The 14838-nt window shown below is 43.2% G+C and overlaps 1 protein-coding gene across 5 annotated transcripts in view; it reads right to left on the reverse strand.

Moving 5' to 3' along the window:
- Nucleotides 1-578: 578 nt before the first annotated feature.
- LOC119167581 (actinia tenebrosa protease inhibitors) overlaps nucleotides 579-14838 on the reverse strand; it is a 139442-nt gene continuing 125182 nt past the window's right edge. For all 5 annotated transcript variants that reach the window (XM_075866092.1, XM_075866093.1, XM_075866091.1 and 2 more), the window contains 2 exons: nucleotides 5349-5411; nucleotides 579-1057 (listed from right to left, as the gene is read on the reverse strand). In XM_075866092.1, coding sequence (XP_075722207.1) covers nucleotides 812-1057; nucleotides 5349-5411 — 309 coding nt within the window. In that variant the 3' untranslated portion in view covers nucleotides 579-811. The remainder of the gene's footprint in view (nucleotides 1058-5348; nucleotides 5412-14838) is intronic.

A 14838-nucleotide genomic window follows, 5' to 3' on the forward strand; every position in this document is an offset into this window, starting at 1 on the left:
GAAAATACCTCCTGAAACGGAGTGGTTCGGCGCTGGATTGGAACAATAATCAGGGCATGATGAACGTTTGATTGGCCGTGGCGGGATTGATTCTCGTTGTTTCTTCGTAGTGACGCTGGTCAGCACTCCCATTTTGTAGGAATTGTTTTTCGATGTTTAAGATAAATTGTGATACTTATCGAAGGGGTAGGCTGGTTGCTGCTTTGTGAAGGGCTGTATTTGTGAAAGACACCCTACGGAAGTTCATGTTAGCCGCGGTACAGTATCGGTTACGGTGCTCGGCTGCCCACCCGAAAGTCATGCAGTATATACAGGCAACGGTGGTCACATTTCAATGTAAGCGAAATATTAGAGGTCCTAATTGTGCTGTGCAATAAAGTCATGGTAAAGAACACTAGATAGTTAATGTTTCTAGAGCCCTCTAGTACGGCTACTCTCAAAGTTTTATCGTCGTGGTTTTTAGGCATAAAATTGCCTATATTAGTTATTATCTACTGCAGTTTCAACAAAACAGGTTCACACGGTGAGAGTATAGATTTAATTATCCGGCTTAATTCGTAGACTAAGAACATCGACGGTTATTTGTGAAATAAATTTTATTGAGATGTCCAAGCAAAGCTGCGGCACGTAGTCATGTAGTAGAAGAGATTTATCTGTTCTGATAACAGTTCATCTAAAAAGTTGCGATACATTTGTAGAAGTCGACATAGAACCCAGTTTATTGCGGCATGTTCTTGTTTGATTAGCGGCTTCGTAATATTCTTCTCGTAGAGCATCACCTTGACCTTTTGCACAGGCCAATTTCTTTATCTTATTGAATGAAAGCGAGCTGTTCACACATAGCAAGCGTGGCCCCGGCTTCACTGGCGTTGAAGTGCGCAAGCAGCCATGCAGTCATTGTGAGACTCAAAGTTATTTCCATTGCTCTTGCATCCTCCATACACAAACTCTCGGCAAGAGTTGGTCGCAGCGTCGTAGTAGAAGCGAGTGAAGTGAGCTCTACAAGGGCCACTGTATGGTGGCCTGAGGCAAATAGGTTTTTCGAATGGCCGAGGTCCTGCAGGAGAGGCAACAGGCATCAGCAATATAATACTTACATCAGACAAGCGCTTTGCTCAGAACAGCTACACCTTAACACTACTTATTGTAGCCTACATCCTACGTTCTCACACCTCATGTTAACAGTTCCCCATGAGCCCACCATTTTCTTAGCAAAAGCCATAGTTTCCTTCTGTTTAGTCCTGCTTATATTACTTACTCTCGCGCCTGACGTTCCATAGACGCATTGTAGGGCGAAAGTGGAAGGGGGGGGGAGGGTTCGTCTGAACAAATGATATAAAGAACCCATGGTACTCTACAATACGCAAATCATGATACCAGCGGTGCTGAATACGGAATATATTACTATAAACAGCGCTTTCTTATCGAACATAGTAAAACTCTTAGGGTTCAATGGCAGTGCATTCAGGTGTCTTTGCACGTTCGCACCGAAACAATAAATAAATAAAGAAAAAGCATTCACTAGGAACATCATCGAAGGTTAAGAGCATTCGAAAAATGGCAATTTGTAGATCACTTAGCACATCTGGCATGCTATGCCCATCGCGAAGGCGTCTTCTTTGTGCCTCTAAGGATGCAATTTTCTTACTTACACGAAAATATTTTAGTTGCATGCAGTTATCATGTATCATGTATTGGCAAAGTACCGAAAACTGTACTGCCTTTATAGGCAATCATCCAATTTAGTGCTAAACTCTATTTGTGGATATTGTAATGTTCCGCACAGAATGAATTCGCCTTGGTGACAATTCCAGAACAATGCTTTTACCTTCGCTGCTCTCAAGTCGAACACCTATTCCAGCTGCCCTCTCAATAAAAGATTTTTCTGTCATTTTTGCTTCACATTAGGGACATTTATTATAAGCATTATTTTCATTTGCCAATCATTCATTGTTACATTTTATTTTCCAGACAGACACACAGAATGTTGCATCCGCCACGTTGAACTAAAAAAACAACGCATTTATTTTATCGTGCTATGGTTGGCATTCGTTTATGAAGCATTGTAGATTGCAGAGATCACTCGGTAAATAAATAACTAATGTGTTTATTCATTTAGAATAAAGTGAAAGGGCTCTTAGTAAAAGTGAGCGAATATTCAAAATATTCCTGAACAAATTCGTCGCATAGCTTCTGTAGGAAATGTTGCTGTATATCACTGAGATGCACCACAATGACCTTCAATAAAACATATGTATTCAATGAACCTCTTGCGCACGCATACACGCCTGCACATTGTTATAGGAATTGTAAATCTGTTTTTATCTCTAGCTATGTCAAATATGATTTCGATAATCATCGTAAGTCTTAAAGGTGGCCATTGATGCTGCAATGCTAGTCCACTGGGTGATATGAATGAGTTATGAAAGAGAAAAAAAGATGAGTTTTATTGCTGAACACTAAACATGGTGTGTTCAATTGTCGTTTTGCTGGAGTGGGGAGCACAAAAAGTAATCGATTACTAGATTAGTGATAAATTGAATAATAATGCGATAGATCGTCTATTAACAGCGCCGGCAAGCATTGATGAGAAGCTCGTTGCTTCTTTACTGATTCATACGCGTTACATTCTAATAAAAACTGCCTTTCTCGAGCCCTTCTCGTCTTTCTTTGTATTACGTAGCATTAAGGCTAGTGTCTGTCCAAATATCGTGAAAATATTGTTGCACACATGAATGAAGGCAATAATAAACCTAATACTAATGAACCCTATAATAGACCTAATAAACGGCCCTTTCAACATTTGACGGCCTCCTTCAAGCGTAACAGAGTGGTGGAGGTGTGGGATAAGCGCCTCAGCTGTGGATCGAGTATGCTGCAGCTTCGAAGAAGCCGTCGACTTGCCAGCCTCCCACCATTTGCCGTGAGTGCCTTCGACATGCCCGACGAAGCAGACGATCTCAGGACAGCACCCCCTTCTCCGCTTACGTACTATCAAGTGCCAACGCCCTTCGGAGGAGAATTCGGAGAAGATATCGGCGCCAGGCTCACCAAGTACAAAAGAGTGAGCAAGTCCCATGGTTGGGATACAGCCGCTCAGCTAACCAACGCGTTGTTTTCGCTGACCGACACCGCACTGGTATGGTACGAGAACCACGAGGACACACTCACGACGTGGGACCTTTCGGTTGGAGAGGTCAGGGCGTAATTCGGCGATTCGGTTGCGAAAAATAATCTGACTGAGCAAACATCGTCCCAATGGGCACAGCTACCAGGGGAAACGTGTACCACTTGTAGAGAAGTGTTAGGGCTAAGCAAGGTAGTCTGCGCTACCATGTCGGAAGAGGACAAAGTCGATCACCTGCTCAAAGAAATTGCTGAGGATGTGTACAGTTTGAGAATTGGAAAAAAGAATTAGTTCTGTGCCCGACATCATGCGGCATTGCCGAAAGTTTGAAGTGCTCAAGATGCGTCGAATTGCGCCTAAGTTGGGTCGGCTGGCTAACGTCACAACTGTTGTCAGTGTGGACACGAATCATTGCCTCGACCTTTTTTCTGCCGTTTGACAGATTGTTCGCGAGAAAATATTCCACCGAGAAATCTCGTGTTCGACAGCTGATCATCCTGAGTTGCGTCTGTCACGTGATGCTATGGCAGTGCCTCCTATGACTACATGGCAACCAACTTGGAGTGAAGCAACTGTGAAGTACAGCCCAGCCCCACAGTTAAGGATGACAACCCAATTTCCCGCATCACGGTATGACCGACGCCCTCAGCGCATGCTTCCTTGATACCCGACGTCTCGTAATAACGTATCTGACCTGCATGCTCGCTATACAAAAACAAATGATTACGCTAGATTGATCGACGAGGAACCGACGTTTCGATCTCTGCCGGTGCGGTATTTCTGCGATGTTTCAGGACACATGTCGTGGTCTTGTAACCGTCAAGTGACTGTTCGGTTTTACCAGCCCTCCCACTTTTCACAACCTTCCAAACAGCCTCATGGGGACCTGCTGCTGACCCCCATACCACCTAGTGAAAACTGTTGGTCCAGTAACTTTCGCAACCACTCCCCGGCATCCGACAGAAGTTTCACACCTCCACCGAGACTTATTGCTCATTCTTCCTCGCCGCTGCATCGCAAAGCGCCCTCTTCGCCACCTGAAAGCTAGCCAGCGCGGCCGATGGGGGTGAAGTAGTTGGAAACGGGCTACACTCTAAAAAAGAGCGCGTAAAAAAAGTGTCTTTTCGTCCCACAACAATAATCGCCATCTATAATTCGATGCATCTTTGCTCTATCGCCCCGCGCCCGGTACATTCCGGTTACGATCGACATGCCCATTTTGAGGGTTACAATACATTCTCGATAGAAAAGTGGCCAGCGCTGAGTTTTCAGGAAAGGAAGCGAACGCAAGTCTGATGACGATTATTATTGTGGGACAAAAAGACACCCTTTTAACTCGATATTTTTAGAGTGTACTAACAGAAATACCTTCTGTGTGTATGTTTACAAACCGATAGCCTGTTTTTTTATTATGTGCCTGTGATGGCCTTAGTGCACACACGCGCAACATATTTCGTGAAGAGTGATTTCTTTAAAGGCATGTTATGGCGGAAAGTTGTTATTACCTGGGATGAAGCTACCATGTTCTGTAGAGTCAGTGGAGAGCCGTTGCGTCCTATTAGTGTGTGTAGCGCTGAAGTATTTTTGGGTGGCCTAAGCGTAACGAGAGAGCTTGCGATTATTCCTCGGTCTACACCTGACATCAATCCGAGCACGGACTTATTGCCAGAATGTGGTGCCCCTGTAGACTGTCACATGGGGAAAGTCTTTGTGACGGGCCAGATGCCGTCAGAAGTTGTAGAAACACCTGCGGACGACGAAACTAAGTTGTGTGTCTGTGGTGGTACGACCAACCTGCGTTTTCTACTGTACGTGTTCCTCTTGTCTGTCATAGCGCGGATTCTTACAGCTTCGCTAACTGTGTAGAGCCAATGCACACAACCTGGTTGAAGAAGAATGTGTTGGTTTTCTATTGTGTAGTGTCGATCGCTGGTGGACGAACTGACGTATGGACTCTAAACTGTTCCTCATGAGCCGTCACGTTACCGGATGGTTTGAAATTAGCTTTGGTCAGCAGAGCGCACGCGACCTTATCAGTGGTTGAGCTCACAGACGTGCCAGAAAAATGTAACAATATGCCTTTAAAGGTAACATTATTACAGGAACCTAGGCATATTGCACGAGTGCCGAATTAAACAGTTTTTCTAATGAGGCACTAGCTGAAATGTACTTTAAAAAACAATGAATTCCGGCTTACGAAAGTGCACAAATAGGTGCTTACCAGAAACCAAGTCTTTGGTCTTTCCAGAGAAGGCCCCAACACTCTGAAGTGGTGTGATGACGACTGAGGATAGCAAGAACGAGAAAAAAAGCGATTGCCTCATTCATCCTGTCTTCGACACATATTTGAGTAGTGTTGGCTACCATGTATATACTGGCAGGCTGATTTAGAAGCAGCACAGTGGATCATTTCTTAATGTTTGCCTTCACCACGACTTCGAGGGCAAGCTGACAGATTTGTAACATCTGATTGCACTACGAATCCCATATCACTTGTACTGGTACATTTCATGCGTATCATAAATATGCCTAATGTTCTCACATAGCACGCTAGTGGAACATATATGCCGGTCGATAGTTCAAGAGCAAGTAATTATTTTTCACTCTCAACGTGTAACGCAATGATACGCGCGAGAAAGCTTCCTTATATTGTCGCCTTAAAGAAAATACGGCATACAATAAAAGGCGTCCCCCACGAATCTGAAAAAGTTCACATGACCTTTTTAACAAGGTATCTCGGTAAAATATATACCTTAAGTTTAAATAGAAAATCTCGCGTTTTGAAGGCAGTTTTCAATCAAACCCTCTCGTTGACTTCCATTGGCCGCAAGGTGCCACATAATAAATCTATAGACGGGAACTATAATCGAGATTACAACCCCTCCAACGTGTCACCTATCCACATCAAGCAGTAAATTTCCATCTTCGTGATTTGGTTTGATTCGCGGCATTGGTATCGAGGAGCAGGAATTCATCCTGCTTCACTAACACTACGGGCATGCTAAACAATACGTAGTTCGAATAAACATCTATGGCAAGCTAGATTTTACAATTCACCACCAAATTTCATTGGAATGCCATATAATATACAACATGACCTGCTGTATTACCGTGTCATGAGAAATATCACCAGCTGCATTTACCGAAAATTAGGGTTGGTTAATAAATGGCTTGTAACGCAACGACATTTCTCTTACTAGCAAGCATGCACTTTCTACGAAAAGTTTTCAAACACATACCTAGTGCAGTGCCAAGGAATAGCAGAAAAGCGTAAACCTTCATGTCGCTATTGCTGCTAGAACAATGGCGTGTCCCCTTTTGTAAGCAGTGACGCTTTTATAAGAGCACTGATAAGCCTTTGAAGGAAGTGGAAACCCCTTATCTCTCAGCAAATTTTTCGCCAGGAAACTGCATTGTTGAGGTATTCACGAAGTCGTGAAGGGTGATAAGATAATAAGGTTTATTGATATGTGATCGAAGTTTTCTAGCTCATTGTCTAACACAATAGGAAGCCATTATTATACATGGAATGCCAGTCCTATTGTCTACACAGCTTGCTTTTTAACTAAATCACTGGAAGTTGATTGATATGTGGGGTTTAACGTCCCGAAACCACCAAATGATTATGAGAAACGCTGTAGTGGAGAGCTCCGGAAATTTCGACCACCTGGGGTTCTTTAACATGCACCCAAATCTGAGCCATTGGGCCTACAACATTTCCGCCTCTATCGGAAATGCAGCCGCCGCAGTCGGGATTCGATCCCACGACCTGCGGATCAGCAGCCGAGTACCTTAGCCACTAGAACACCGCGGCGGGGCCAATCATTGGAAGCGAATGGTACTTTCACTGGTTTCGTGTATTTATGCTGGACAAATTAGCATGTTAAAAAGCTTTAATGGATGGAAAATTCGTAGAATTAGCTATAAACGTGGCGAATAGACCCGAAATTTCTATTACTAGTATCTTTTTATGAGGGTTGAACTTGCAGACTGGTATAGTCTGTAATAAATGCATAATTGGTGTCTTAAATGTACATCAGTATTTCTACATGGAATCAGCAAGAGTGTGCCCATGCATTTATTCCTGTGACACATAACACAATGATCCTCAGAGATCAGTAAACTAACAAAATCAAGCAACCTTTACAAGCTCGGCTTGTCAAGCCCATTGTGATGGGGTTTCCCGACGCCTTTAAGAAGACAACGAATGGCCGCAAAACACACAAGCACGTGCATCCATCTTCAGCGTTGCCTCGCTGCACATGCTCACGTGGCACTTGAAAAAGAAGAAAAGAACCAGCCACGTTGACAGATCAGACAGATGCATAATGCTGATGCTCTGCAAGTCCCAGAACCTCCGTAGAATCTTGTCAGTGAGACAGAAGCCGTACTTAGTTGCAAAACGCATACGTTGAGAGCTTATTTCAAAGAGGTGTAAAAAAAATTGTTGAGCAACCCTAAGGTACTTCAGGAGCAGCTTCAGGCAATATCCTCTGAGTACGAAAGCATCACAGAGGTACGACAGCTTGGCTGCGGAGGTATCGTGTGCCGATCACCAGACAGAGATTGTGTAGAAGATCTTCTGAAATGCTCATCATTTGCCTCTATCCCGGTGAGTGCATATATCCCACCCAATCTTGCATGAACCAAAGGCATTGTGCGTGGAAATGACTCACAACTAAGCCCATGTGAGACGCTTAAGAAACTCTCCTTGACCGGCGTTATAGCTATATACCGGTGCAATTGAGTAGTAGACAAGGTGAATGTAGCCACCAAGTCAGTCATCGCAACTTTCGCCGGAACATCGCGCCCATCTGAAATAAAATCTTGGCCACTTGGCTGGAACCATTAGCACCGCGACCCCTGCAATGCCAAAATTGTTGGGGTTTTGGCCGTTTTGCTGGTGGGTGTAAATCTGGAATATGGTGTTGTATTTGTGGTGAACGTCACTCACACACTGATTGCAAGATTCAAGCTGAGAAGTACTGCCTCTGTGAGGGTGCTCATTATGCAGATTATTCCAGTTGTCCCGCTCTCTTTCAAGAAAGGAACTGTTGGAAGTACTGCGCAGACGACGATGGTCAAGGAGAGAAGCGATAGCAGTTATCAAGGAAAGAATTCAAGGGTATGCTGGGATCGCCATTTGACAAAATGCAATGGCAGATTCTAGCTTTGCCCAAACAATTTAGGCCGCAGTAGAAACGGCAGTATCAAAAGCAGTGGACAGGTTATTTATTAAACTCGCAGAATGTCACAGAGATAATGAATGCTCAGTAAACTCAGCTGATGAATAACTCAGCAGCTTCTCCTCAGACAAGTTCTACGCTGACATCTCAGCAGGAGGCAGGGTGCAACAGGAGAGATGATAGGGTGCTCCCAGAAGACACTCGCATGGTTAATAAACCTACAGAGAGATATGGTCACCTCCCTACTATAGATCTGAGTGTCAAAACTGATGTTGAAATAATTTCGCATGCCCACATACGTAGCTGATCCCCCTAAACCCTTCTTCCATATCGTCACAGACAAAAGCAAAAAAAGGGCCCAACCTAGCAAGGTCTTAAAGGCCAGAATACTAGAGAAGGTTGTTTCGACTGCTGGTATGTCCCACCATTGAGGCGATAAAAGCCTCACAGTGCAATTGTCGTTATATTTTCACAGTTTCCACAGACTTTTCTTGTATAATTGATGGATAAAAACAGATATAGCATTGATGCAAGAGACTTGGTTAGTTCTGGATCAGTATTTTTATTTAAAAAGTTATAGTTCATTTCGTTTAAATCGATTGTCAAGAGAGGGCGGGTTACTTACTTTCGTCTCTACCAGATTTAGCCACAAGGCGAAAATAACACTTCAGCTTCTTTCACCGAAGTACAAAATTTTACAAATTTTTTAGTCTTCCTTCATGTAGAACGTTTCATATAGCAAATATATATTATCTGTCGGGTGTTCTTGGCACAAACTCGTTGGATAGTGGGATTTCTAATAGCGGTATTATTATCCTATTGGCGGGAGACTTCAACTCCCATCACATAACTTTGGGCTCAAGGACAGACTCGTGAGGTACTCGATCACGGGACTGGTCTCAGGGTAATGGTCTCACTTGTCATAACTCAGATATCCCCATTTTTATCAGAGGGATGTCATCCTCATTCATCTTTAGCCTTAACTGTTTTGGGGATCAGGCCAAGGTCTGATCCCGGAGAAGTTATGTAGTAGACAAGATGACAAAGTAGACATCATGGTCGACTGTTGACACTGCGACTAATGGCAATCACATTCCAGTTACATTTCACAATGTATGCCCACTAATACCTGTTCCTTCTAGCAGACTTACGTGCATAAAATAAATTTTTGAAATATTTTTGAAAGGCTTCATGCAGTCTTTGTCTGAAGCAACGGTAAAGCAAAAAGCATTGAGCATTCGTTTAGTTATACAGGAGTCACGTAGCAAAGCAGAAATTGAGGTTCAATCAGTTGAACAAAAACTTGTGTCGCGATGGTGGAACGTTAACTGTACTCGGGATTTGAGGCGTAGAAAAGCTGCCTGGAGGAGGAGGAGGAGGAGCAGGGGGAGGAGGAGGAGGAAGAGGAATAATAAATGAGGAAGGACAGGGAGGTTAGCCAGTTCTCACACTGGCTGGCTACCCTGTACTGGAAAAGGGGGTAAGAGGGATGAAGGATGAGAGAAAAGAGACGTTAAAAAAGGAGAGAGAAGGTCATCAGACGATCCACGACGCTGTTTACAATATGTCTCTAAGACTACTTGCCCGCAGAAAGCGCAACAACGCTCTCAATGCCTTGCGTGCAGAGGACGGTCTCGGTCAGTGTCCTAATACCCTTTCTTCCGACAATTGGCGATTGTCTATTCTATCTAAAGCTTTCGACAGTTCTTTTCTTGGCACGCTGAAGTGAGGATAGTCGCAGAAAAGATGGGAGAAAGTCTCTGCGCAGCCACAGTTGTCACACGTCGGGCTGCTGGCCATTCCGATTCGAAACGAATAAGCATTCGTAAAGGCCACCCCAATCCACAGATGGCACAAAAGTGTCTCCTCTGCTCTGGTTATTCCTGATGGAAGACGGAGCTGTAGGTGTGTGTCCAAATTATGAAGACGGACGTTGGTGAATGCCGGTGAGTTCCACTGAGCGAGTGTCAGTTCTCGTGCAAGTGATCGAAGCCTTGCAGCGGCGTCCGTTCTTGATAATGGTATAGCTACACGAGGGGCATCATAATGAGCAGTTCAGGCTGCTTCATCTGCACGGTCGTTTCCATCAATGCTGCAGTTGCCTGGTATCCATTGATACGCTATGTCATGTTGTTTCTCTATAGCCCGGTGATGAAGCAGTCGTATTTCAGCAATTAGCTGTTCGTTTGGTCCATAACGATATAGCGAGGCAATGCTCTGGAGAGCTGCTTTGGAGTCGGAGAATATTGACCATGTCTTTTGCTTTTCTTCAACTAGGAACTCCAGAGCGGCACGAATGGCGGCGAGTTCTGCTGCCCTGGATGATGTCAGTTGCGAGGTCCTGAACCTTATTCTGATGGATTTCTCCGGAATTACCACTGCGCCTGTTGAACTTGTTGAAGTTACCAACCCATCCGTGTAAATGTGAATGCGTCTACTGTGTTTCTCATGCAGAAACAGAAATGTTGTTTGTTTTAGGGCCAAATTTGACAAATCTTTCTTCTTTTGCATTCCGGGGATGGTTATCAGGGCTTCCAGTGGATGTAGATACCACAATGGTAACGACGGTCTTGCTGCGTGCGTGAAGTTCGTGGGAATCACCGTGCGATGTGGGGCAATAATAGAGCAGAACGCAGAGCGTGGCCTGGAAGTTGGAAGGGAGCCGAGGTGATGCGATTGAATCCGGGTGGCATGTCTTATGTGCGTTCTTAAAGCATCGACACGAATGTGGGTTGTAATAGGGTGTCCATGATCGATTGCAACAGTCGCTGCTGAGGATGCGCATCTCGGCAGCCCGAGGCATATTCTCAGTGCTTGAGCTTGTAATGACTGGAGGACGTGTACGTTTGTTATGCGGGCCTTGCCAAGCACAGGTAGGCTGTAGCGCATGAAACCAAGAAAAAGTGCAGCATACAGTTGAAGCATGGCTCGTACTGATGCACCCCATGATTTTCCCGCAAGAAACCTTAGGACGTGGGTGATCATGCTGCCTGGAAGAAGCTAGCCTGGAAGAAGCTATTACACAATCAGTGTCCAATAAACTGGTCTGATTATAAACTCATTGCAGGTACTTTTAAACGTACGGTGGCTAAAGCAAATTTGAGATGAGAAGCATTTTAAATTTTTTTCGAAATCAAATAACAAAAGAGCTCTATTTCGTTTTCTGAGACATAAGAAACTAATTCGCCAAGCTGTAAATCCTGAATCTATACTTTAATGCCTCAGAAATTGAAGCAATCTTTGAAAAACATAGCTCAAGGTTTAGAAAAGCGATTTTCGACTAATGTTTATCCCCCTTCAGTAACCTTGCGGTCAAGCGACAGTTTTACCAAAATATCAATAGAGGAAGTGGCAGAGGTTATGAGAAAACTTCCGATGGCGGCTGCAGGCCCGGATGAAGTTACTTCAGCAATGCTGAAAATTTTATTCAATGAGTCACAGGCACATGTACTTAACGTAATGATTTATTTGATAAGAAAAGCGTGGATCAATCTGAATGAAAAATTGTTAAAGTCATACCTGTTCTAAACAACCAGATGAAGGTTACGTTTTAGACAATAAAGGCCAATTGCACTAACGTCCAATTTTGTCAAAATAATAGAGAGAGGAGTGCACGTTCGCATAATGAAATTTCTCGGTAAGAAAGGTTCTTCGCTCATGCAAGTTGGAACAGGAAGGGATGTCCCATATGGCAAGCGCACACTCACCTAGAGAGTCGCATACATCTGGCGCAGCGTCAAGGGCAGTACGCGGCTCTAGTTACCATGGACATCACAAAAGCGTATGATAGTGTCGAGCGTAGTATACTAGTGAGTCGTTTGAGAGAAATCAATTTGCCGGAATATTTAGAAGCGTGGATAACGGAATTTTTTGTAAATAGAACATTTTATTGTTCGCAAGATGGTGTTTTGTCAAGCACATAAAAACAGAACAAAGGAGTACCGCAGGGCGCTGATCTGTCACCGGAACTTTTCAATATTTTAATAGGCTCGATCCCATGCAATTAGAATGTTGAAACATATGTATATGATGATGATATCGCATTCTTTTCGTCAGCTCATGATATTCACAAGCTCTAGCAATGCTTCCAAATGTACTTATCTGAAATATAGCACTGGCTCGACGTTATTCATATCTCTATAAATATGTACAAGTGTGCATTAATAGTATTACTGATAAAAGACCCGGCTCACATATCTTTCTCATACAAAACCGATACCATTATATAAGTCTAAATCACCAAACATCTAGGAGTGATATAGGATAGCTCTCTAGCATGGCGAACGCACATTAAATATATTGCTGAAAAGGGTTTTCGGGCAGTCGGCAGATTACGACGGATGAGCAACAGGAGATCAGGAATGTGCAAAGGTATGGTATTATCAATATACCATATGTCTGTCAGGCCCGTTCTGGATTTTGGATGTGTCTCATACTCCGGGGCACCTGCCTATGAGCTACGTTCTCTTCTTTTTCAGGAGGAGCAGGCACTGCGCATGTGCTTAGGGCTACGCGAATTTGTAGCAAATAACATTTCATACATAAAAGCTAGAATTTCCTCACTCCTCATCAGATTAAGAATATTGACTGTACAAACGTTCCTAAGGGCATTTGAATCTCCTTTGAGACGTAAACAAACAGTTTTCGTTGTGCAGCCTGGTTTTTTTTTTCGTGATTGTCATTGGCCTAGATTTCACACACCTCAAGTAAACTTTGTACAGTCTCTTCTCGACCCACTGTCCGCGCAAATTAGGAAGGTTCTCCTAATTTATAGCTCGACAAGTTCTCTCCGAATAAACTTTGATGACATTTTCTCTAATAGTGCTGAACACCTGCCGAGTAATTTGTTAAGAGCTACTTTACACGACTACCTGTTGGGAATGTAAGCACATGTCATCATTGCGATGGACGCTTAACTGCGAGATGAAAAGAGTGGCATCAATATATTCTGCCCTGTTCTATACTGGCCCTTTTTCTTCCGAATTCCAGATTTCACATTTATATTTATTGCGGAATTTTCAGCTTTAGTATTGGCTCTTTGAAAACTGCCAACATCAATGAATTTGGCCATATTATTAACAGACTCCTTGTCGGTCTCCAGTGCACTCACGGCACCAGTGATTCAAAAGCATTAGGCGAATTCAACTCCCTAGTAACAAATCACTTAACCCAGGTGCGATTTGTATGTGTGCCGGGGCATAGAGGCATAACTCTAAATGAAACAGCTGATCCACTAGTGAAATCGGCCTTAGATGAACCAGCTATCAATATTACCCCTACAACAGCCGTTATAGTAGCTTCTAGATTTTGTAGGCAAATGATGATGCGAGAATTCTTTACACCAATTTTGAAAATTCTCTTGATTGCAACCATCTAATTACACCCTTGAAAACTTTCTCATGTCATAACCAATGCCTTGAAGTTTTAATCACTCAATTACGCTGTCGTAATCCTCCATTAAATTTTTCTTTGTTTAGAGCAGGCTTGACCCCTCCCCACTTCGTTCTTTTTGTGGTGAAGAGAAAACTGTGGAGCACTTTTTAATCTCTTGTAGATAGTTTTCAACATTAAGAAAGGTATCACTAGAACTACCGTTACGAATCCTTGGCTTAGCTTTGACAACGTCAAATTTACTATCCCTAGGTGCACATACCATAGGGCACAGCAACGGGAAAGTGTGCGCGGCTGTGCAAAATTTCATTGCACAGTCCAAGAAATTTACTTAATAGCCTCAATACCAAAAGGCTCTCAGTTAACTAATGTAGTCTATAGAAAATTTTTCTTTGATATCAATCATCTATTGTTCATTCAGTAGGAAATAAATCAATTATATTTCTACTCAAGAATAAATTACAAAATCTATTTTTTCTGCTATTTTCCTTTTTGACAGAATTTAAGTATATAGATTCGCTTTTTTGTTAAGCTGTCCAACTTTTGGCTGATCCCCCAGGATGGGTGTGAGCCACAAGTTTAGGATCTATACCTACACCTCCAGACGGAGCCAGAAACTCGAGAGAAGAAGAAGCGTTGGCCTGGCCGGATTCCTTATCAGTACGTATGTCGATTACGGCGTCAACAAAATCGATGGCCTGAAAGACGCTCCTTATGCTAGTTCTTCCTCAGCTGCAGCTACTGAAATTAGTATGGGTACCTGGCCATTGCGGCTTAGAAGTAAATCAAATCACCAACTCTCTGGAACGAGCAGCATTGGAAGGGCCAGTACTATCACTCCTTCCCGAAGTGGCCACTATAACTGCGACAAGATACCAAAAGCTTGCGCTTCGTGCAGACGCTATGGAAGAAATAATGTCAAAACCAGAATTTACTCACATAAGATTTCCATGAAAAATTCATTGGTGTCCTACAAGACAGTTAGAAACCATAATATCCAGATTTCGATGTCGTGTCCCCCCGTTAATTTTCTATTCGCATAGGGCTTGTCTGGCGATATCCTCAATATGTAACTTTGGTTCAGAATCAGAAACAATACAGCACTATTTTTTATCATTTTGCCGAAACAAATTG

The sequence above is a fragment of the Rhipicephalus microplus genome, chromosome 6 (assembly GCF_043290135.1).
Source record: "Rhipicephalus microplus isolate Deutch F79 chromosome 6, USDA_Rmic, whole genome shotgun sequence".
Lineage (NCBI taxonomy): Eukaryota > Metazoa > Arthropoda > Arachnida > Ixodida > Ixodidae > Rhipicephalus > Rhipicephalus microplus.